At 44.2% G+C, this 22,075-nt stretch overlaps 1 protein-coding gene across 2 annotated transcripts in view; it reads left to right on the top strand.

Moving 5' to 3' along the window:
• Positions 1-22,075, top strand: part of kcnip3a (Kv channel interacting protein 3a, calsenilin) — a 44,402-nt gene that overhangs the window by 3,124 nt on the left and 19,203 nt on the right. For both annotated transcript variants that reach the window (XM_021606274.2, XM_036979966.1), the window contains exon 2: positions 17,993-18,167. In XM_021606274.2, coding sequence (XP_021461949.1) covers positions 17,993-18,167 — 175 coding nt within the window. The remainder of the gene's footprint in view (positions 1-17,992; positions 18,168-22,075) is intronic.

Here is a 22,075-nt window from a genome sequence, read left to right as displayed (position 1 = left end):
TCTCCCTCACTCACTGACTCTCTCTCTCTGTCTGTCTTTCTCCCTCACTCACTCCCCCCCCCCTCTCTCTCTCTCTCTCTCTCTCTCTCACACTCTCTCTCTCTGTCTGTCTGTCTTTCTCCCTTACTCCCTCTCTCTCTGCAGGCATGGCTGACATTGATGAGCTGTTGACATTTTGAAGTTTAAGTAAACAATAATGTGATATTTACATGTGTACAGTATTTACATAGATAGTTTTTAGTATTGAAGTAAGAGCGTTCGTCTAGTGCTGTAATTCAGGGGGACTTATTCAAGACAGACACCTTATTCAGCTTTCATCTTTTTTATTCAAGAACCATCTGTCTGTCTGTCTGTGTCCCTGTCTCCTTCCCTCTGTCCATTCTTACCTGTTCTCTGTTATAATCAGGTCTATACCAGGGCTGACCAACCAAGGATCTAGAGCCCAGGTTCCAGCTCTTTACTACACTAATTGTGATCTAAGTTGAAGACTATGTTTAGTTCATTATCTGAGTCAGGTATTAGTGCTGGGCTGGAACAAAGGTGTGCACACACTGTAGCCTTTACACACCTGTACAGTAGGAGCAGAATGAAATTACACTCCCAGTCAGCATCACATGGCTTTACACGTACAAGTTCATTTTAAAGCACAGACATTTTCCCTAGCTCTGTCAGTCCTCATCACTCAAAACACACACACACACGCACGCACATGGACGCACGCACATGGACGCACGCACACACACACACACACACACACACACACACACACACACACACACACACACACACACACACACACACACACACACACACACACACACACACACACACACACACACACACACGCAGGTGCATGCAAATACACCTGTTCAAACAAATTGGGGTCTTGCAACCACATCCCCTAGAGAGGCACACACACACACAGCACTGTGGTACTGAGTGACTGGAGCTACAAAGGGAGAGATTTACACAAGCTAAAACATCATTAGAATAGTACTAAAGATTACACAGAATTTAGAATCAGTGCACAACATGAATAGAAAGACTATAGTTTATATAGTACACAAAGAATGTGGGGCAGCAGGTAGCCTAGTGGTTAGAGCGTTCGACTAGTAACCGAAAGGTTGCAAGATCAAATCACAGAGCTGACAAGTTAAAAATCTGTCGTTCTGCCCCTGAACAAGGCAGTTAACCCACTGTTCCTAGGACATAATTAAAAATAAGAATTTGTTCTTAACTGACTTGCCTAGTTAAATTAAGGTCAATTAAATGTTGATGGAAAAGTTTCCATTCTTGATTTCTTTACAGGTTGAGCTCACATTGATCAACGTCCGCCCAGTACCCTGCCCTGAACCTTACTCACTGTTCTAGCCGGCTACTACCCAGTACCCTGCCCTGAACCTTACTCACTGTTCTAGCCGGCTACTACCCAGTACCCTGCCCTGAACCTTACTCACTGTTCTAGCCGGCTACCACCCAGTACCCTGCCCTGAGCCTTACTCACTGTTCTTGCCGGCTACCACCCAGTACCCTGCCCTGAACCTTACTCACTGTTCTAGCCGGTTACCACCCAGTACCCTGCCCTGAACCTTAATCACTGTTCTAGCCGGCTACCACCCAGTACCCTGCCCTGAGCCTTACTCACTGTTCTAGCTGGCTACCACCCAGTACTCTGCCCTGAACCTTAGAGACTGCTGCCCTATGTACAGTTGAAGTCGGAAGTTTACATGCAACTTAGACAAATACATTTAAACTCAGTTTTTCACAATTCCTAACTTTTAATCCTAGTAAAGAATTCCTAGTCTTAGGTCAGTTAGTTCACATTCTTAAAATAAGGTGGTTATCCTGTCAGAATAATAGTAGTTAGAATTATTTATTTCAGCTTTTATTTATTTCATCACATTCCCAGTGGGTCAGAAGCTTACATACACTCAATTAGTATTTGGTAGCATTGTCATTAAATTGTTTAACTTGGGTCAAACGTTTCGGGTTACCTTCCACAAGCATCCTACAATAAGTTGGGTGAATTTTGGCCCATTCCTCCTGACAGAGCTGGTGTAACTGAGTCAGGTTTGTAGGCCTCCTTGCTCGCATACGCTTTTTCAGTTCTGCCCACAAATTTCCTATAGGATTGGGGTCAGGGCTTTGTGATGGCCACTCCAATACCTTGACTTTATTGTCCTTAAGCCATTTTGCCACAACTTTGGAAGTATGCTTGGGGTCATTGTCCATTTGGAAGACCCATTTGCGACCAAGCTTTAACTTCCTGACTGATGTGTTGAGATGTTGCTTCAATATATCACACACACATAAGTTTCCCAACCTCATGATGCCATCTATTTTGTGAAGTGCACCAGTGCACCAGTGCCTCCTGCAGCAAAGCACTCGCACAACATGATGCTGCCACCCCCGTGCTTCACGGTTGGGATGGTGTTCTTCGGCTTTCAAGCCTCCCCCTTCTTCCTCCAAACATAACGTTGGTCATTATGGTCAAACAGTTATACTTTTGTTTCATCAGACCAGATGACATGTTCAGTTGCAAAGCGTAGTCTGGCTTTTTTTTATGGCGGTTTTGGAGCAGTGGCTTCTTCCTTACTGAGCAGTGTTTCAGGTTATGTCGATATTTGACTCGTTTTACTGTGGATATAGATAATTTTGTACCTGTTTCCTCCAGCATCTTCACAAGGTCCTTTGCTGTTGTTCTGAGATTGATTTACACTTTTCACAACAAAGTACGTTAATCTCTAGGAGACAGAACGTGTCTCCTTCATGAGTGGTATGACGGCTGCGTGGTCCCATGGTGTTTACTATTGTCTGTACAGATGAACGTGGTACCTTCAGGCGTTTGGTAATTGCTCCCAAGGATGAACTAGACTTGTGGAGGTCTAAAACAAAAATTCAAAGAGGCACTGGGTTTGAAGGTAGGCCTTGAAATACATCCACAGGTACACCTCCAATTGACTCAAATGATGTCAATTAGCCTATCAGAAGCTTCTAAAGCCATGACATCATTTTATGGAATTTTCCAAACTGTTTAAAGGCACAGTCAACTAAGTGTATGTGAACTGACCCACTGGAATTGTGATACAGTGAATTATTCGTTAAATAATCTGTCTGTAAACAATTGTTGGAAAAATGACTTGTGTCATGCACAAAGTAGATGTCCTAACCGACTTGCCAAAACTATAGTTTGTTAACAAGAAATATGTGGAGTGGTTGAAAAACGAGTTTTAATGACACCAACCTAAGTGTATGTAAACTTCCGACTTCAACTGTACAGAGTCATTGTTTCACTTTATATGTGCAATATATACTGTATTCTACTCATAGCTCATTCTACTCATAGCTCATTTTATTTTTCTGTGTATGCGACCAACTAACTTTGATTTGATTACTGTTATGTCTGTACACACACACATGTGCACACACGCACACGCACGGACAAACACACGCAAACACAAACGCACACACAAACCAGCCCTACACTCAAGTCCATATGAATCCGCCCCCCTCCCACACACCCGTGCTCTATGACAACCATGCATTTTCTCACAGATAGAGAGGTAGTCTTTGGACCCCCCTCTCCCGGTCACACCCCCCCCCCCCCCCCCCCCCCCCTATCTCTCTCTTTTCCTAAATCCTTCTCTCTTTCTTTTCACAAGTCTCTCTCGATCCCCCTCTCTCTCATTCTAGTAACCATGTTACCCAGTGTAACACAGATCCTTTAATGCAGACCACTGTCACACACACACACACACGCACACACACACACACACACACGCACGCACGCACGCACGCACGCACACACACACACACACACACACACACACACAGAAAAGCAGGAAAGAGAGAGAGAGAGAGAGCGAGAGTAGGAGGACAGGAGAGAGAAGACTAGCAAAGTGATTGACTGATAAATAAATTGGGAGCAATGAAGAGATGGAGATAGACAGAGAGAGTAGGAGGACAGGAGAGAGAAGACTGGCGAAGTGATTGACTGATAAATAGATAAATAAATTGGGAGCAATGAAGAGATGGAGAGAGAGAGAGATAGAGAGAGAGGTCTAATGAGAGAAAATGAGATTCTGGTGTGTGTGTGCATTAACGGAAAAACATGAAAATGTGGCACTGACTCACCCATCGATTGCTATTTCAGTATTGCCTCGATGAAGAGTTCACCGTTTGACTCGCTGGGTTATCCACGTGTGACATGCACATGCAATTACAAGCCTGGCTTGAGATAGCGGCAGGTGCAGGATCAATATCCACCTTCATAACATGCATGAAGCCTGAGTTGGAATGTAAAGCTAACTGAAGCTGGCTAGAATAGTTTCATTTGGCGTCATAATATAAACCTCTGGTGTCTTAGCCAGGTCTGAATCAGTCCCGATAAGGTGGGAAGGATGAAAACCAGTAGTGTTGAGAAACTGTAGGCCTACACTACAGTCTTTAAAAAATGAGCAATACATAGTGGGGGAGGAGAAAAGGACAGGAAGGGAGGAGAGAGGAGTAGAGGGGTGACAATGGCAGAGGAGGGCGAGGGAGGCAAACACACTCACAAACATGTAGAAAGAGAGGGACAGAGAGAGAGAGAGAGAGAGAGAGAGAGAGGGTAAAGAGAGAGGGTGGAGAGAGAGAGTAAAGAGAGAGGGTGGAGAGAGAGAGAGAGAGAGAGAGAGAGAGGGTGGAGAGAGAGAGAGAGAGAGAGAGAGAGAGAGAGAGAGATAGAACATATCTCACCAGGGTGGCCAGGCAGGATGTTAATCAAACATGACTTATTAATGGAATCACCCGTCTGTGACGCTACAGTCGAGGACTCCTCGTGTCTTCTCTCCTCCGCTCCCCCTCTTCTCCTCTCCTCTGCTCCTCTCCTTGCTTTGCTTCTCTCCTCTACTCCCTCTCTTCATCTCTCTCTTCTGTCCTCTTCTCCTCACTCCCCCTTCTCTCCTCCGCTCCCCTCTGCTCCCCCTCATCCCTCTCTTCTGTCGTCTGCTCCTCACTCCCCCTTCTCTCCTGTCCTCCGCTCCTCACTCTCCTCTCCTTCATTAGTGATGGGTCTATAATATCTCAGCATCTCTCATTCAGTACATCACCACATGAGGAAAAAGGCTATGTTAAACTTAAGGGTTAGGTTTAGGGTTAGGGTTACAATTAGGGTTAAGATTAAAATTAGGGTTTGGGTAAAAGCCAATTAATGCTTGATCCGAAAATGTGGTCGGAGGCTCCGTATGGAGGGGGTGGCGCAACCGCAGAGCCTCCAGAGGCATGCAGAGGCCATATTGAGCTCCGTACTGCGTTGCCGTCCTCCTGCCAAATGTAAATGCTGCACGGCCAATGCAGACATTGACTTGACCATGCAGAGCCTTTAAGGGGTTAGAGGTTAGGTTTTGGGTTGGGGTTAGGAGTTACGTTTAGGGTTAGGAGTTACGTTTAGGGTTAGGAGTTACGTTTAGGGTTAGGAGTTACGTTTAGGGTTAGGAGTTACGTTTAGGGTTAGGGTTAGGAGTTACGTTTAGGGTTAGGGTTAGGAGTTACGTTTAGGGTTAGGAGTTACGTTTAGGGTTAGGGTTAGGAGTTACGTTTAGGGTTATGGTTAGGAGTTACGTTTAAGGTTAGGGTTAGGAGTTACGTTTAGGATTAGGGTTAGGAGTTACGTTTAGGGTTTTGGTTAGGAGTTACGTTTAGGGTTATGGTTAGGAGTTACGTTTAGGGTTATGGTTAGGAGTTACGTTTAGGGTTAGGGTTAGGAGTTACGTTTAGGGTTAGGGGTTAGGAGTTACGTTTAGGATTAGGGTTAGGAGTTACGTTTAGGGTTATGGTTAGGAGTTACGTTTAGGGTTATGGTTAGGAGTTACGTTTAGGGTTATGGTTAGGAGTTACGTTTAGGGTTAGGGTTAGGAGTTACGTTTAGGGTTAGGGGTTAGGAGTTACGTTTAGGATTAGGGTTAGGAGTTACGTTTAGGGTTATGGTTAGGAGTTACGTTTAGGGTTAGGGGTTAGGAGTTACGTTTAGGGTTATGGTTAGGAGTTACGTTTAGGGTTAGGGTTAGGAGTTACTTTTAGGGTTAGGGGTTAGGAGTTACGTTTAGGGTTAGGGTTAGGAGTTACGTTTAGGGTTGGGGTTAGGAGTTACGTTTAGGGTTAGGGTTAGGAGTTATGTTTAGGGTTAGGGTTAGGAGTTACGTTTAGGGTTAGGGGTTAGGAGTTACGTTTAGGGTTAGGGTTAGGAGTTACGTTTAGGGTTAGGGGTTAGGAGTTACGTTTAGGGTTAGGGTTAGGAGTTACGTTTAGGGTTAGGGTAAGGAGTTACGTTTAGGGTTAGGGTTAGGAGTTACGTTTAGGGTTAGGGTTAGGAGTTACGTTTAGGGTTAGGGGTTAGGAGTTAGGTTTAGGGTTAGGAGTTACGTTTAGGGTTAGGGTAAGGAGTTACGTTTAGGGTTAGGGTTAGGAGTTACGTTTAGGGTTAGGGGTTAGGAGTTACGTTTAGGGTTAGGGTTAGGAGTTACGTTTAGGGTTAGGGGTTAGGAGTTACGTTTAGGGTTAGGGTTAGGAGTTACGTTTAGGGTTAGGGTTAGGAGTTACGTTTAGGGTTAGGGTTAGGAGTTACGTTTAGGGTTAGGGGTTAGGAGTTACGTTTAGGGTTAGGGGTTAGGAGTTACGTTTAGGGTTATGGTTAGGAGTTACGTTTAGGGTTAGGGTTAGGAGTTACGTTTAGGGTTAGGGTTAGGAGTTACGTTTAGGGTTAGGGTTAGGAGTTACGTTTAGGGTTAGGGTTAGGAGTTACGTTTAGGGTTAGGGGTTAGGGAAAATATTTTGAATTCAAATACATTTTAGGTCCCCACGAGGATATAAGAACAAAATATGTGTCTGTGTGTGTGTGTGTGTGCAGGCACTTGTGAGACAATTCTTGTGTGCCTGTAAGCCTACATTCTTTTTTATTTGTGTGTGTTGTGAAGGGCAGGATACCACTGTCTGTGCACCTTCTGTATATTTGATTTCCCAATTCCCAGAAATTCTTTCTGGATTATGTGAAACTGTGATTCGAGGAGTGTGTGGTGATGTCAGAGCGACCCATTGACCCCCAGTGCTTTCCCAGGCCAAAGTCATTTGGAGAGTTAAGAGAAAACAAGATAAGGAAATCCTGGCTGATACCACTACCATGGAGGAGGGCTAATGCAGGATGTTTTGCTCCTCTCCTCTTCGTTATACTTCTCTCCTCCTCTTCCTCCTCTCTACCCCCTCCTCTCCGCTCCTCCTTTTCTCCGTCCTCTCTTCTCTTCTTCCTGCATGCCCTCTCCCTTTACATTTTCACTCCAGTCTCCTTTTTACCTCATTTAACACCTGATTTATCTAGCAAAAGGCACATCTCAATAGGCGGTCCAGGTAGCCTCATGACCTGGTACAAGTGGGGGGTAGGGCTTTCATTTTTTTTTCTTTATTGCGCCACTATTGTTAACCTGAAGCAAGGGGGTAGGTTGATGATATCAAAGGGCACCACCAGACCAACTCCTTGAATGGCCAACTCCTTGAAGTTTGCAGTTTACCTCAAAACAGATTTTTGTGCCCTTATTGAGTGTGCTCACATTTCTGTATTCATATGTGAGATATTGTTTTTCAACAGGAAAAGTACAAATAAAAACATCTATGTATCTATGTGACATTAACACACACGCACGCACGCACGCACACACACACACACACACACACACACACACACACACACACACACACACACACACACACACACACACACACAGTACATACATACATACATACATACATACATACATACATACATACACACACACACACACACACACACACACACACACACACATACACGCATTTCAATTCAAGGGGTTTTATTGGCATGGGAAACATATGCAAATATTACACTCACACAAATTCCAAAACAATAGAGACATTTCAAATATCATATTATGTCTATACAGTGTTGTATCGATGTGCAATAGTTAACAGACAAAAGCTAATATAAATAAACATAAATAAATACTCTCTCGTTTTGTTGTTCTCCCCTACTTCTCTCTCCCACCTTATCTACCTCCATCTCTCTGTGAAATGCACAAAAATAGAACATTCCTTTTATATATACTACATCTCTCCTTTGTCTCTCTCTTTGCCTCCACCCCTCTTCTTTCCATCCCTTTTATCTTCCTCATCCCTCCATCATTCTCTCCCTTTCTCCCATGTCCCTCTCTCTCTATCTCTAGCCCAACACTACCTCCTCTCTCTCTATCTCTAGCCCATCACTACCTCCTCTCTCTCATCCCTCTCTCTCTCTCTCTATCTCTAGCCCAACACTACCTCCTCTCTCTCTATCTCTAGCCCATCACTACCTCCTCTCTCTCATCCCTCTCTCTCTCTCTATCTCTAGCCCATCACTACCTCCTCTCTCTCATCTCTCTCTCTCTCTCTCTCTCTCTCTCTCTAGCCCAACACTACCTCCTCTCTCTCTATCTCTAGCCCATCACTACCTCCTCTCTCTCATCCCTCTCTCTCTCTATCTCTAGCCCAACACTACCTCCTCTCTCTCTATCTCTAGCCCATCACTACCTCCTCTCTCTCATCCCTCTCTCTCTCTCTATCTCTAGCCCAACACTACCTCCTCTCTCTCTATCTCTAGCCCATCACTACCTCCTCTCTCTCATCTCTCTCTCTCTCTCTCTCTCTCTCTCTCTCTCTCTCTCTCTAGCCCAACACTACCTCCTCTCTCTCATCCCTCTCTTCCCCCTACTCCCCCCTCTCTCCTCTATCCTTCCTTTGCTCTCCTGCTTAGATAGCTTGGTATTCATTAGGATAAACCAAGAACAAACGCGTCCTTGTTTTCACAACATCCTCCCTCTCTCCTCTCTCTTTTTTCTCTCTCTCTCTGTATAAAGAGTGGGATGAGCTTGTGTGGTCAGACTCCCCCACGATCTCACAGCCGTTTACATTCCTCCACTGTGTGTGTTTTCTTCTCCCGCCGTACCTCGCTTCCATCCCACACGGCAGAGACCAAACAGAGCTCCCCTGTCTTCTCTCGACATCTCCTTCCCTCTTTCTCCCAAGGGGACCTAGCCAATCACGTGTGTGTGTGTGTGTGTGTGTGTGTGTGTGTGTGTGTGTGTGTGTGTGTGTGTGTGTGTGTGTGTGTGTGTGTGTGTGTGTGTGTGTGTGTGTGTGTGTGTGTGTGTGTGTGTGTTTGTGTGTGTGTGTGCGTGTGTGCGTGTGTGCGTGTGTGCTGCTGCGGCTGCAAGGGGAGAGACAGACGGCTGATCAATGGAGGCATTTTAGAAGAGTTTAGGGAAATGAGCTGTATCTTATCAGATCCCTCATCCATCCATACTGACATTCACATTGCCCTTGGACCACTCAATCACTTTGTTGAAACATCCTTATGTAAAGAGACAATGTTGTTCTGCTATGCTTTAGGATTAGCGGTTTGCGGTGGAAACACACATAAACCCTAGGACCAATGTTCCCTCTAAGCTGCTGGGGTGCGCTGGTGAGCAGCTCCCCCAGGACTGCCACCCAGAAGAAATATCAGCCCGCGCAGAAAAGCATGAGATTGAACTTCACTCAACTTTCTCGAGTTTTTCCCCTTAGTTAATGCCATCAACGTTTCCCTTTACTGTGGGAATTGAATCAATGCAATATTAACCACTTTCAATGCAACATACAAAAAAAATGAACTATGCAAGAGAGTTTGTTGTAGGCAGAACGCGTCAGAGTAGGATTCTACTGCATTGACACACATGACTCAGCCCATACTTTACAAAGACCAGTGCGGCATAACCAATCAGAGCTGCAGTAGGCCTATATGCAAATAGATCATTGCCATACATAGTGCATTCGGAAAATATTCAGACCCTTCCACATTTTGTTACGTTACAGCCTTATTCTAAAATTGATTAAATACATTTTTTTTCTCATGAATCTACACTCAATACCCCATAATGACAAAGCCAAAACAGGTTTTTAGAAATGTTAGCAAATTTAAAAAACAGAAATATCTTATTTACATAAGTATTCAGACCCTTTACTATGAAACACGGAATTGAGCTCAGGTGCATCCTGTTTCTATTGATCATCCTTGAGCTATTTCTACAACTTTTGGACATGGACATGATTGGACATGATTTGGAAAGGCACACAAAAAAACTAACCTCCATCATTCTTAAATGGAAGAAGTTTGGAACCACCAAGACTCTTTCTAGAGCTGGCAATCTGAGCAATCTGAGGACAATCTGAGGACAAGGGCCTTGGTCAGGGAGATGACCAAGAACCCGATGATCACTCTGACAGAGCTCCAGAGTTCCTCTGTGAAGATGGGAGAACCTTCCAGAAGGACAGCACTCCACCAATCAGGCCTTTATTGTAGAGTGGCAAGACGGAAGCAACTCCTCAGTAAAAGCCACATGAGAGCCTCGTTTGGAGTTTGCCAAAAGGCACCTAAAGGACTCAGACCATGAGAAACAAGATTCTGTTCTGATGCAGATTGAACTCTTCGGTCTCAATGCCAAGCCTCATGTCTGGAGGAAACCTGGCACCATCCTATGGTGAAGCATGCTGTGGGGATGTTTTTCAGTGGCAGGGACTGGAAGACTAGTCAGGATTGAGGGAAAGATTGATGGAGCAAAGTACACAGAGATTCCTTGATCAAAACCTGCTCCAGAGCGCTCAGGACATCAGACTGGGGCGAAGGTTCACTCTCCAACAAAACAACGACCATAAGCACATGGCCAAGACAAAGCAGGAGTGGCTTCAGGACATGTCTCTGAATGTCCTTGAGTGGCCCAGCCAGAGCCCGGACTTGAACCCCATCAAGCATCTCTGGAAAGACCTGAAAATAGCTTTGCAGCAACACTCCTCATCCCACCTGACAGAGCTTGAGAGGATCTGTAGAGAAGAATGGGAGAAACTCCCCATATACAGGTGTGCCAAGCTTATAGCGTCATATCCAAGAAGACTGGAGGCTGTCATCACTGCCAAAGGTGCTTCAACAAAGTACTGAGTAAAGAGTCTGAATACTAATGTAAATGTGGTATTTCAGTTTTTTTATTATTTATAAATTTGATAACATTTCTTAAAACCTAATTTTGCTTTGTCCTTATGGGATATTGTGTGTCAATTGACGAGGGGGGAAATAATTTAATCAATTTTCGAATAAGGCTGTAACATAACAAAATGTGGAAAAAGTTAAGGAGTCTGAATACGCTGTGTGGATCTGTGCAATTCTCTTTGAACTGGACATGTGTTTACAGCATGAGTGGCTTGTTTTGAGATCAAAGTAAGTGCTGCTTGTAGCCACATGTGCACATTTGTACATATCCTTTGCTAGTTAGTGAGTTATTAGCCCAGTTATAACTCATTTGTAGTCAACAATGGTGGAGTGATTGATTCCTTCAAGAGCACAAAATGTGTACATTTCTAGACATCTTTGAAAAGCAAGTCGGCTAAAGAGCTTTTGTATGTCTTAAAGGGGCATTGTTGTGTTTTGGGAGTCTTGAATAAGCTAAGTATCCAATAGGCAGAGGGTAGCATTATTTGTCTGATTCTCTGTAATAATGGTATGGGAATTATAATGAAAGTCTCAGGCCTACATTGAACACCACACTTTGGCTTCTACTGTAGGCTGAATGATAGAACAGATGTTCTATGTTAAAATGTTATGGGATGCATTTTCTTTTGTTAGTTTCTCATCAATTGTTTTTGATGGTAGGCCACTCTGGTAGTTCTACATTATGATCAAATAGCCACAGTAGCCTACTTGACCACTGTCTGAAACTGTAACTCACAGCGGGTACAGCCTCAGTGTTCACTGTAAACAAGCGCTGGACATTGCACAGAATTTTCACAACATTCTAGTTTACGCTCAGCAGATCAAAGGGATTAGAGGGAACATTACCTTGGACCTCTTACTCTCGCCCCCTTCGTTGTTCTTGTCCCCCCCATCCTTCTGTCCCTCCCCTCATCTGTCTGTTCTCATGTTGAATCTTTCACTAGAGTGTGATACAATGACCCTCTCCATCCATCCATCCCTCTCTCTCTCTCTCTCACTCACTCACTCACTCACTCACTCACTCACTCACTCACTCACTCACTCACTCACTCACTCACACACACACACACACACACACACACACACACACACACACACACACACACTCCATTCATCTTCATCCATCTCTCCTTCGCCCCGTAGCTTTTTATAGTCCTGTAAGGACTTTACAGACAGAAATTTGTCATGTTGCGTTCATCACTTTATTCACTTCTACATGTCCATTCATCTCTGGTGTTAGACCAGCCCACAGTTCTTAGAGCTGGCATGTGATGGATTATCTTCATTAATAAGCACTTCATTGATGAATGATTAATGATGAGCCATACAAATCAAATCAAACTTTATTTGTCACCTGCGCCGAATACAACAGGTGCAGTTCAAGAAAGAGTGATGAAAATGTTTACCAAATAAACTAAAGTAAAAATTAATAAAAAAGTAACACAATAAAATAACAATAACAAGGCTATATACAGCGGGTACCGGTACCGAGTCAATGTGCAGGGGTACAGGTTAGTTGAGGTAATTTATACATGTAGGTAGGGGTAAAGGGACTATGCATTGATAATAAACAGTGAGGGTCAATGTAAATAGTCCGGGTGGCCATTTGATTAATTGTTCAGCAGTCTTATGACTTGGGGATAGAAGCTGTTAAGGAGCCTTTTGGTCCTAGACTTGGCGCTCCGGTACCGCTTGCCGTGCGGTAGCAGAAAGAACAGTATATGACTTGGGTGACTGGAGTTTGACAATTGTCAATCATGGCAACCGCCGTGAGTGCTACGGAGGGTAATCATTTAGGCAGCTTGTCTTCGCTTCCTTGGGCACAGGGACTATGGTGGTCTGCTTGAAACATGTAAGTATTACAGACTCAGTCAGGGAGAGGTTGAAAATGTCAGTGAAGACACTTGCCAGTTGGTCCACGCATGCTTTGAGTACACGTCCTGGTAATCCGTCTGGCCCCCCGGATTTGTGAATGTTGACCTGTTTAAAGGTCTTGCTCACATTGGCTACTGAGAGCGCTATCACATAGTCGTCCAGAAAAGCTGGTGCTCTCATGCATGCTTCAGTGTCGCTTGCTTCGAAGCGAGCAAAAAAGGCATTTAGCTCGTCTGGTAGGCTCACGTCACTAGGCGGCTCACAGCTGGGTTTCCCTTTGTAGTCCATACTAGTTTTCAAGCCCTGCCACATTCGACGAGTGTCAGAGCCGGTGTAGTGGGATTCAATCTTAATCTTGTATTGACGCTTTGCCTGTTTGATGGTTCATCTGAGGGCGTAGCGGGATTTCTTTTAAGCATCCGGATTAGTGTCCCGCTCCTTGAAAGCAGTTGCTCTAGCCTTTAGATTGATGTGGATGTTGCCTGTAGTCCATGGCTTCTGTTTGGGATGTGTACGTACTGTCACTGTGGGGACGACGTCATTGATGCACTTATTGATGAAGCTGATGACTGAGGTGGTATACTCCTCAATGCCACTGGATGAATCCCAGAACATATTCCAGTCTGTGCTGGTAAAACAGTCCTGTAACGTAGCATCTGCGTCATCTGACCACTTCCGTATTGAGCGAGTCACTGGTGCTTCCTGCTTTAGTTTTTGCTTTTAAGCAGGAATCAGGAGGATAGAATTATGGTCAGATTTGCCAAATGGAGAGCTTTGTATGTGTCTCTGTGTGTGTAGTAAAGGTGATCTAAAGTGTTTTTCCCTCTTGTTGCACACGATAGCAAATTTCAATTTACAATTAAAAAAATAATAATTATGACGTTTTCGTCTTTTGAGCTTCTAGTCATGAAATCTATGCAGCCTACTCAATCACTTTTCATAGCTACTGTTGACAGGCCTCCTGGGCCATATACAGCGTTCCTCATTGAGTTCCCTGAATTCCTATCGGACCTTGTAGTCATAGCAGATAATATTCTAATCTTTGGTGACTTTAATATTCACATGGAAAAGTCCACAGACCCACTCCAAAAGGCTTTCGGAGCCATCATCGACTATGTGGGTTTTGTCCAACATGTCTCTGGACCCACTCACTGTCACAGTCATACTCTGGACCTAGTTTTGTCCCATGGAATAAATGTTGTGGATCTTAATGTTTTTCCTCATAATCCTGGACTATCGGACCACCATTTTATTACGTTTGCAATTGCAACAAATAATCTGCTCAGACCCCAACCAAGGAACATCAAAAGTCGTGCTATAAATTCACAGACAACACAAAGATTCCTTGATGTCCTTCCAGATTCCCTCTGTCTACCCAAGGACGCCAGAGGACAAAAATCAGTTAACCACCTAACTGAGGAACTCAATTTAACCTTGCGCAATACCCTAGATGCAGTTGCACCCCTAAAAACTAAAAACATTTCTCATAAGAAACTAGCTCCCTGGTACACAGAAAATACCCGAGCTCTGAAGCAAGCTTCCAGAAAATTGGAACGGAAATGGCGCCACACCAAACTGGAAGTCTTCCGACTAGCTTGGAAAGACAGTACCGTGCATTACCGAAGAGCCCTTACTGCTGCTCGATCATCCTATTTTTCTAACTTAATTGAGGAAAATAAGAACAATCCGAAATTCCTTTTTGATACTGTCGCAAAGCTAACTAAAAAGCAGCATTCCCCAAGAGAGGATGGCTTTCACTTCAGCAGTGATAAATTCATGAACTTCTTTGAGGAAAAGATCATGATTATTAGAAAGCAAATTACGGACTCCTCTTTAAATCTGCGTATTCCTTCATTCCTCAGTTGTCCTCAGAGTCTGCACAACTCTGCCAGGACCTAGGATCAAGAGAGACGCTCAAGTGTTTTAGTACTATATCTCTTGACACAATGATGAAAATAATCATGGCCTCTAAACCTTCAAGCTGCATACTGGACCCGATTCCAACTAAACTACTGAAAGTGCTGCTTCCTGTGCTTGGCCCTCCTATGTTGAACATAATAAAGGGCTCTCTATCCACCGGATGTGTACCAAACTCACTAAAAGTGGCAGTAATAAAGCCTCTCTTGAAAAAGCCAAACCTTGACCCAGAAAATATAAAAAACTATCGCCCTATATCGAATCTTCCATTCCTCTCAAAAATTTTAGAAAAGGTTGTTGCGCAGCAACTCACTGCCTTCCTGAAGACAAACAATGTATACGAAATGCTTCAGTCTGGTTTTAGACCCCATCATAGTGAGACTGCACTTGTGAAGGTGGTAAATGACCTTTTAATGGCATCAGACCGAGGCTCTGCATCGGTCCTCGTGCTCCTAGACCTTAGTGCTGCTTTTGATACCATCGATCACCACATTCTTTTGGAGAGATTGGAAACACAAATTGGTCTACACGGACAAGTTCTGGTCTGGTTTAGATCTTATCTGTCGGAAAGATATCAGTTTGTCTCTGTGAATGGTTTGTCCTCTGACAAATCAACTGTAAATTTCGGTGTTCATCAAGGTTCTGTTTTAGGACCAATATTGTTTTCATTATATATTTTACCTCTTGGGGATGTCATTCGAAAACATAATGTTAACTTTCACTGCTATGCGGATGACACACAGCTGTACATTTCAATGAAACATGGTGAAGCCCCAAAATTGCCCTCGATAGAAGCATGTGTTTCAGACATAAGGAAGTGGATGGCTGCAAACTTTCTACTTTTAAACTCGGACAAAACAGAGATGCTTGTTCTAGGTCCCAAGAAACAAAGAGATCTTCTGTTGAATCTGACAATTAATCTTAATGGTTGTACAGTCGTCTCAAATAAAACTGTGAAGGACCTCGGCGTTACTCTGGACCCTGATCTCTCTTTTGAAGAACATATCAAGACCATTTCAAGGACAGCTTTTTTCCATCTACGTAACATTGCAAAAATCAGAAACTTTCTGTCCAAAAATGATGCAGAAAAATTAATCCATGCTTTTGTCACTTCTAGGTTAGACTACTGCAATGCTCTACTTTCCGTCTACCCGGATAAAGCACTAAATAAACTTCAGTTAGTGCTAAATACGGCTGCTAGAATCCTAACTAGAATCAAAAAAATTGATCATATTACTCCAGTGCTAGCCTCCCTACACTGGCTTCCTGTCAAGGCAAGTGCTGATTTCAAGGTTTTACTGCTAACCTACAAAGCATTACATGGGCTTGCTCCTACCTATCTCTCTGATTTGGTCCTGCTGTACATACCTACACGTACGCTACGGTCACAAGAAGCAGGCCTCCTTATTGTCCCTAGAATTTCTAAGCAAACAGCTGAAAGCAGAGCTTTCTCCTAATGAGCTTCATTTTTATGGAATGGTCTGCCTACCCATGTCAGAGACGCAAACTCGGTCTCAACCTTTAAGTCTTTACTGAAGACTCATCTCTTCAGTGGGTCATATGATTGAGTGTAGTCTGGCCCAGGAGTGGGAAGGTGAACGGAAAGGCTCTGGAGCAATGAACCGCCCTTGCTGTCTCTGCCTGGCCGGTTCCCCTCTTTCCACTGGGATTCTCTGCCTCTAACCCTGTTACAGGGGCTGAGTCACTGGCTTACTGGGGCTCTTTCATACCGTCCCTGGGAGGGGTTCGTCACTTGAGTGGGTTGAGTCACTGATGTGATCTTCCTGTCTGGGTTGGCGCCCCCCCTTTGGGTTGTGCCGTGGCGGAGATCTTTGTGGGCTATACTCAGCCTTTTCTCAGGATGGTAAGTTGGTGGTTGAAGATATCCCTCTAGTGGTGTGGGGGCTGTGCTTTGGCAAAGTGGGTGGGGTTATATCCTTCCTGTTTGGCCCAGTCTGGGGGTGTCCTCGGATGGGGCCACAGTGTCTCCTGACCCCTCCTGTCTCAGCCTCCAGTATTTATGCTGCAGTAATGTATGTGTCGGGGGGCTAGGGTCAGTTTGTTATATCTGGAGTACTTCTCCTGTCCTATTCGGTGTCCTGTGTGAATTTAAGTGTGCTCTCTCTAATTCTCTCTTTCTCTCTTTCTTTCTCTCTCTCGGAGGACCTGAGCCCTAGGACCATGCCTCAGGACTACCTGACATGATGACTCCTTGCTGTCCCCAGTCCACCTGGCCGTGCTGCTGCTCCAGTTTCAACTGTTCTGCCTTATTATTATTGGACCATGCTGGTCATTTATGAACATTTGAACATCTTGGCCATGTTCTGTTATAATCTCCACCCGGCACAGCCAGAAGAGGACTGGCCACCCCACATAGCCTGGTTCCTCTCTAGGTTTCTTCCTAGGTTTTGGCCTTTCTAGGGAGTTTTTCCTAGCCACCGTGCTTCTACACCTGCATTGCTTGCTGTTTGGGGTTTTAGGCTGGGTTTCTGTACAGCACTTTGAGATATCAGCTGATGTACGAAGGGCTATATAAATACATTTGATTTGATTTGATTTGATGTGACATGCTGGTAGAAATGAGGTGAAACGTATTTACGTTTGCCAGCATTAAAGTCCCTGGTCACTAGGAGCACCTCTTCTGGATGAGCATTTTCTTGTTTGCTTATGGCCTTATACAGTTGGTTGAGTGCGATCTTAGTGCCAGCACCGGTTTGTGGTGTTAAATAGATGGCTACAAATAATATAGAATAATACATTAGAATTGATAACAGTCTATCAGTTACAGAGCTCAGAGATGGAGCATGGCATTTAGGTAGCACTGAATGGTCTCTGATGAGTCATTCACATGTGGACAGCTCAGCTTTAGAACACCTTATTCGTTTAATCGACTACTCATCTTGATTAGCTGAATCAGGTGTGTTAGTGTTGGGCTGGAACTAAAGCCTGCACACCCTGTATCTCTCCTCTCCACACAGAGCCTACATTGCTTCATTGATTCATTTAGCCTCTCTGTGATTGCACATGTCAATCATAAATGGTCTGCAGTAGTAACCATTAACTATCTGTCTCCCTATGTGGTCTTCTTTCCCTCTCTCTTGCTCTCTCTCTCTCTCTCTCTCTCTCTCTCTCTCTCTCTAGAAGGATGGTAAGGTGGTGGATGGCAGTCTGTTGGGGGATGCCAACGGCGTAGAGCCTGGTCCAGGAAGAGTGAAGGAGTCTGGGAAATGGCAGAAGCCCCAGTTCACACACAAAGCCCTGATGAACTGTTGTCTGATCAAATGGATCATAACCAGCAGGACAACACCAGACAAAGGTGAGGAGGGAGAGGGTGGGGGCGGCTGGAAGGTGAGGAGTGGGGAAAGGTGGAGAGAGGGGTATGGGACAGAGACAGAAAGGAGAGAGGGGGTGGAGAGAAAGGAGGAGAACTGTGTAGTCAAATGTTTAAACTCTAATTAACTGGATTGGAATTGATTCATGAATCGACTGGCCTGACCTCTCTTGGTCCCTTTGGTTGAGCCGACACGTTCAGTACCAGGAACATTTACCACGGGGTCAGAGTTCACACACACACTGTATTTGATTAATCAAAGGCCCTTCTTTTGCTCATTATTTTGGAGCTCTTAGTTACACTTCAGTGGCTAAGCTTGTATAGACCAGGGTTTCCCAAACTGGGTCCTGGTCCCACCCCCCTGGGTGTATGTTTTGGTTTTTAACTTACCACCACACAGCTGATTCAAATTACCAACTCATCATCAAGCTTGGATTATTTGAATCAGCTGTGTGGTGCTAGGGCAAAAAATGAAACGTGCACCCAGAGGGTGCCACAGGACCAAGTCTGGGAAGCCCTGGTATAGACTGGTAACAGCTAAAACGGCCATTAAAAACATCAACTGGTTGCGTACCTCTCCCTCTCCCTCTGCATGTCTCTAAATGTACAGCATTCACATCATACTGTTCTATCAGACGTCTGTTCCTTGAGTGAGTGCCTCAGAAGTTTACTGTAATGGCTCCTTAGCGCCACCTTGTGGCGTAAAATGGGAAATGCACATTTAAATATTTAGTGCATGATACTGTTGCGTTCACTCTGTCTATTCTGTATTCTGTTCTTAATAATGTAACTGCACCGCAAGGATTGAAAGGTATAGAGTTATTCTAGAATGTAACAATGTATCAAAAGCTGATGTTTCATGGATGTTATTCTAGCAGGTCAGTGAAAGGTGATAAGGAAGAGAGAATCACATCCTTATATATCCTATAGATTCTGTTTCTGTGGTCACAGTCACAGTGTTCTGTGTCAGCATCATGAACATCAGATAGAGGGAGAGAGAAAGAGAGAGAGAAAGCGAGAGAGACAGAGAGAGAGAGAGCGAGCAAGAGAGAAATAGGAAGGAGAGGGGGGAGAGAAAGACATAGCGAGGTGGAGGTAGAGTGAGATAGAGAGGGAGACTGGGAAGAGAAAGGGCGATAGAGAGGGGGGATAGGCTTTGGTCCGTTTGCTACCGTGAGTCCCTCTAATCTGCTGGATACACAGAAGCCTATTTCATGTAACGAACCGTTATATCACCTGTAGCATAGTCAAGCAAGTTAATGTTTTCAACAGGTTACTAAACATCTACTGATTTAGAACCACAGAGTTACCGCAAGTCAGCACAAAGACAACAGGAGCACTGCCTGCGCTATTCTAGCACCATTTCAGCTTAAACATTTAAACATAATCAAATCAACAAGGCAATATATGCTTACGTTTAATATACTGGAAACAAACTGAAAGATATATCAAACAAATTGTCCAATGTTGCTAAATATCATGTGGCTGTCCATGGTACTGATTTATGTATGTGTGTGTATGTGTGCTTGCAAGCAAAACATTTTTTTTTGCTCACTCTCCTCAAACATGTTGGCAAAACGGTCTATGGCTCTGTCATACAGTACACTTTTAGTTTTTGTTGTTATAGGCTACCTAGCTAAAATGCTTGCTTGTTTAACTTCCTCGCATGGACAACAATGAATCACAGAACCAGCTAAGTTAGCTAGCTAGTTAACATGAACCTACTAGGCGACATCTAGGCTACATATTGAACTTCAATGGTTTCCGGCCAGTGGCACAACATATTACATTGTGGTTAGATCATAATCATTGGCCTGTACAGAGAATTAAATCAAAACCACAAGTCCAAATCCAGGGCGCTAGCTACTGCAGGACATCAACACAAGCAGACCAGAAACAGACAAGATTTTCTGAAAATGACATTTTGCTTAAGAAGTGATTTGATTGGTCTGAAGCCAAATTCAAACTGGCCTCCCTTCGGGGGAATTTTGCTGCAGCAGGACAACCCACAGTTGAGCTCAGCTCAACGCTGATTGGCTATTTATTAATTTTTTTTTTTATCAAGGGAGGCAAAATGCTTGCTGGCATCAATCAATCAAAGTGTGTACCTGGAGTGATCACCCACTCCAGGTAATCTCTTCCTCTTGTGTGTCTCTCCAACATAGTGCCAGGCTCTTCTAGGCCAGTGACCTATACGTGTGGGAGACTAGATAGCGTGATGTTATTAAGTTACAGCATGGGTCAGAACAGAGCAGAGCAGGTCAGTGGGGTGCTTCATCCATTATAGGGTGGAACGCTCATTCTGGGCTTTCCTCCCGTCTGGATTGTGGTCTATCTTGCTCTCGGCAGTTTGTTAGTATTAGCAACCCTATATTGCCACTTTTCAGTGAGTGGGTGATTTTGTTGTTTTTAAGACTGGTACAGACACCAAGACAAATGCATGTCAGCGTTTTTGTAATGGCATTAACGTTTTTCGGTGTTCTCCTTGACTTCTGGGTCTGTCTGTCTGTCTGTCTGTCTGTCTGTCTGTCTGTCTGTGTCTGTCTGTCTGTCTTTTGACCTACATTTAATTAGATGTATGCCTGCCCTTCCGTTGTGCCATTGATTAGATGCAAACCTATCCCCCCATCCTCCTCTGTCCTCCTCTGTCGGTCTGGCCAACAGCACCCATCCATTCATCACTCTCTCTGCCACTGCTGAATCAGCAAGCTCATGTACTTCTCTTTCTCTCCTTTTTTCGTTCTCTCCTTTTTCGGACCTTCTCTGCTCCCATGCTGTCTTTCTCTTTCTCCGTCCTTTGTTATGTAGCCTAGGGGTGTCCGGGGAAAGCATTTTTTTTGTGTATGACAGTGTTTGCTCTCCCTTCTCTTTCTTAACTCCAAATGCCAGAGAAGAGATAGCTGATAGTTTCAAAAATGGGGCTGCTATGACTGTTACTATACTGTTAAGATGTTATTTTGAAAACAGATCTCTCTCTCTCTCTCTCTACCCTCCCCGTTTCTCTCTTTACTCAGTATGTCCCTTTGAAAGTTGGCTAATGCAGTTCACAGTCTAAATCCCCATAATTCACAATTCCATGCAGTTTAAATAGGGACATAATACCCTACAGATCTGTTACCTAAACCACATTCTGGCTCAAAATAACCCGGACAGATGGAGTTAGAGAAAAGAGGAGACAATGGAAAAAGAAAAGGTGGAGAAATAGAGATAGAGAGGGGTGATGATGGAATGACAGCGGGTGATAGATATGACTTCTTTTCATTTCTCAACATGAGAGAGAAGAAATGTGGGCAGGTGAGACCCAGGGCGAGAGGGAAAGAGAGGGGGGCATATTTCAAAGGGAGAGAAATTAGCTTTTGGGTAAAAAGTATTATTTTAATTGCCTGGCTGTGGCTGTCTCTAAACCTGCAGGGCTGAGGTGAAGTATGAATGAGTGATTGTCATCTGTATCAGAGGGATTGGTATGAGTTAAGATGAATTGGGTGTATATATGATTGTCCTTGTTCGATAGAGCTATTGGACTTCTTTCAGCGATGTTCCTATTGGCGGATTCATTGCCAAATATACAAGCAGACACAGTCTCTGAAAGACTACAACTTGTCTTGGGCAGTGCTTCGTGCTTTGGCCCACCTCCCTCCCCCAAAGCGGGCTTTATTTAAAAGAAGTCCAACACTAACAACAATCCTTTGACCCCCTAGTATGCATAGTAGCCCGGAGGGAGGAGTAGTTGTCAGTGGATGCAGTAAGCAGGTGTGTGTTTGGTAGGGCAAACTGGGATCAGTTTCAGGAGCTAAGTGAAAGGCTGGTCATGGGTCACATCAACACCATCATCCTGGAAACGCTACACACACTCCAATTCGCATACCGCCCCAACAGATCCACAGATGATGCAA

The sequence above is a fragment of the Oncorhynchus mykiss genome, chromosome 6 (genome assembly GCF_013265735.2).
Source record: "Oncorhynchus mykiss isolate Arlee chromosome 6, USDA_OmykA_1.1, whole genome shotgun sequence".
NCBI lineage: Eukaryota > Metazoa > Chordata > Actinopteri > Salmoniformes > Salmonidae > Oncorhynchus > Oncorhynchus mykiss.
Note: the sequence above shows the minus strand (reverse complement) of the source record. Positions and strands in the feature narration are given on the sequence as shown.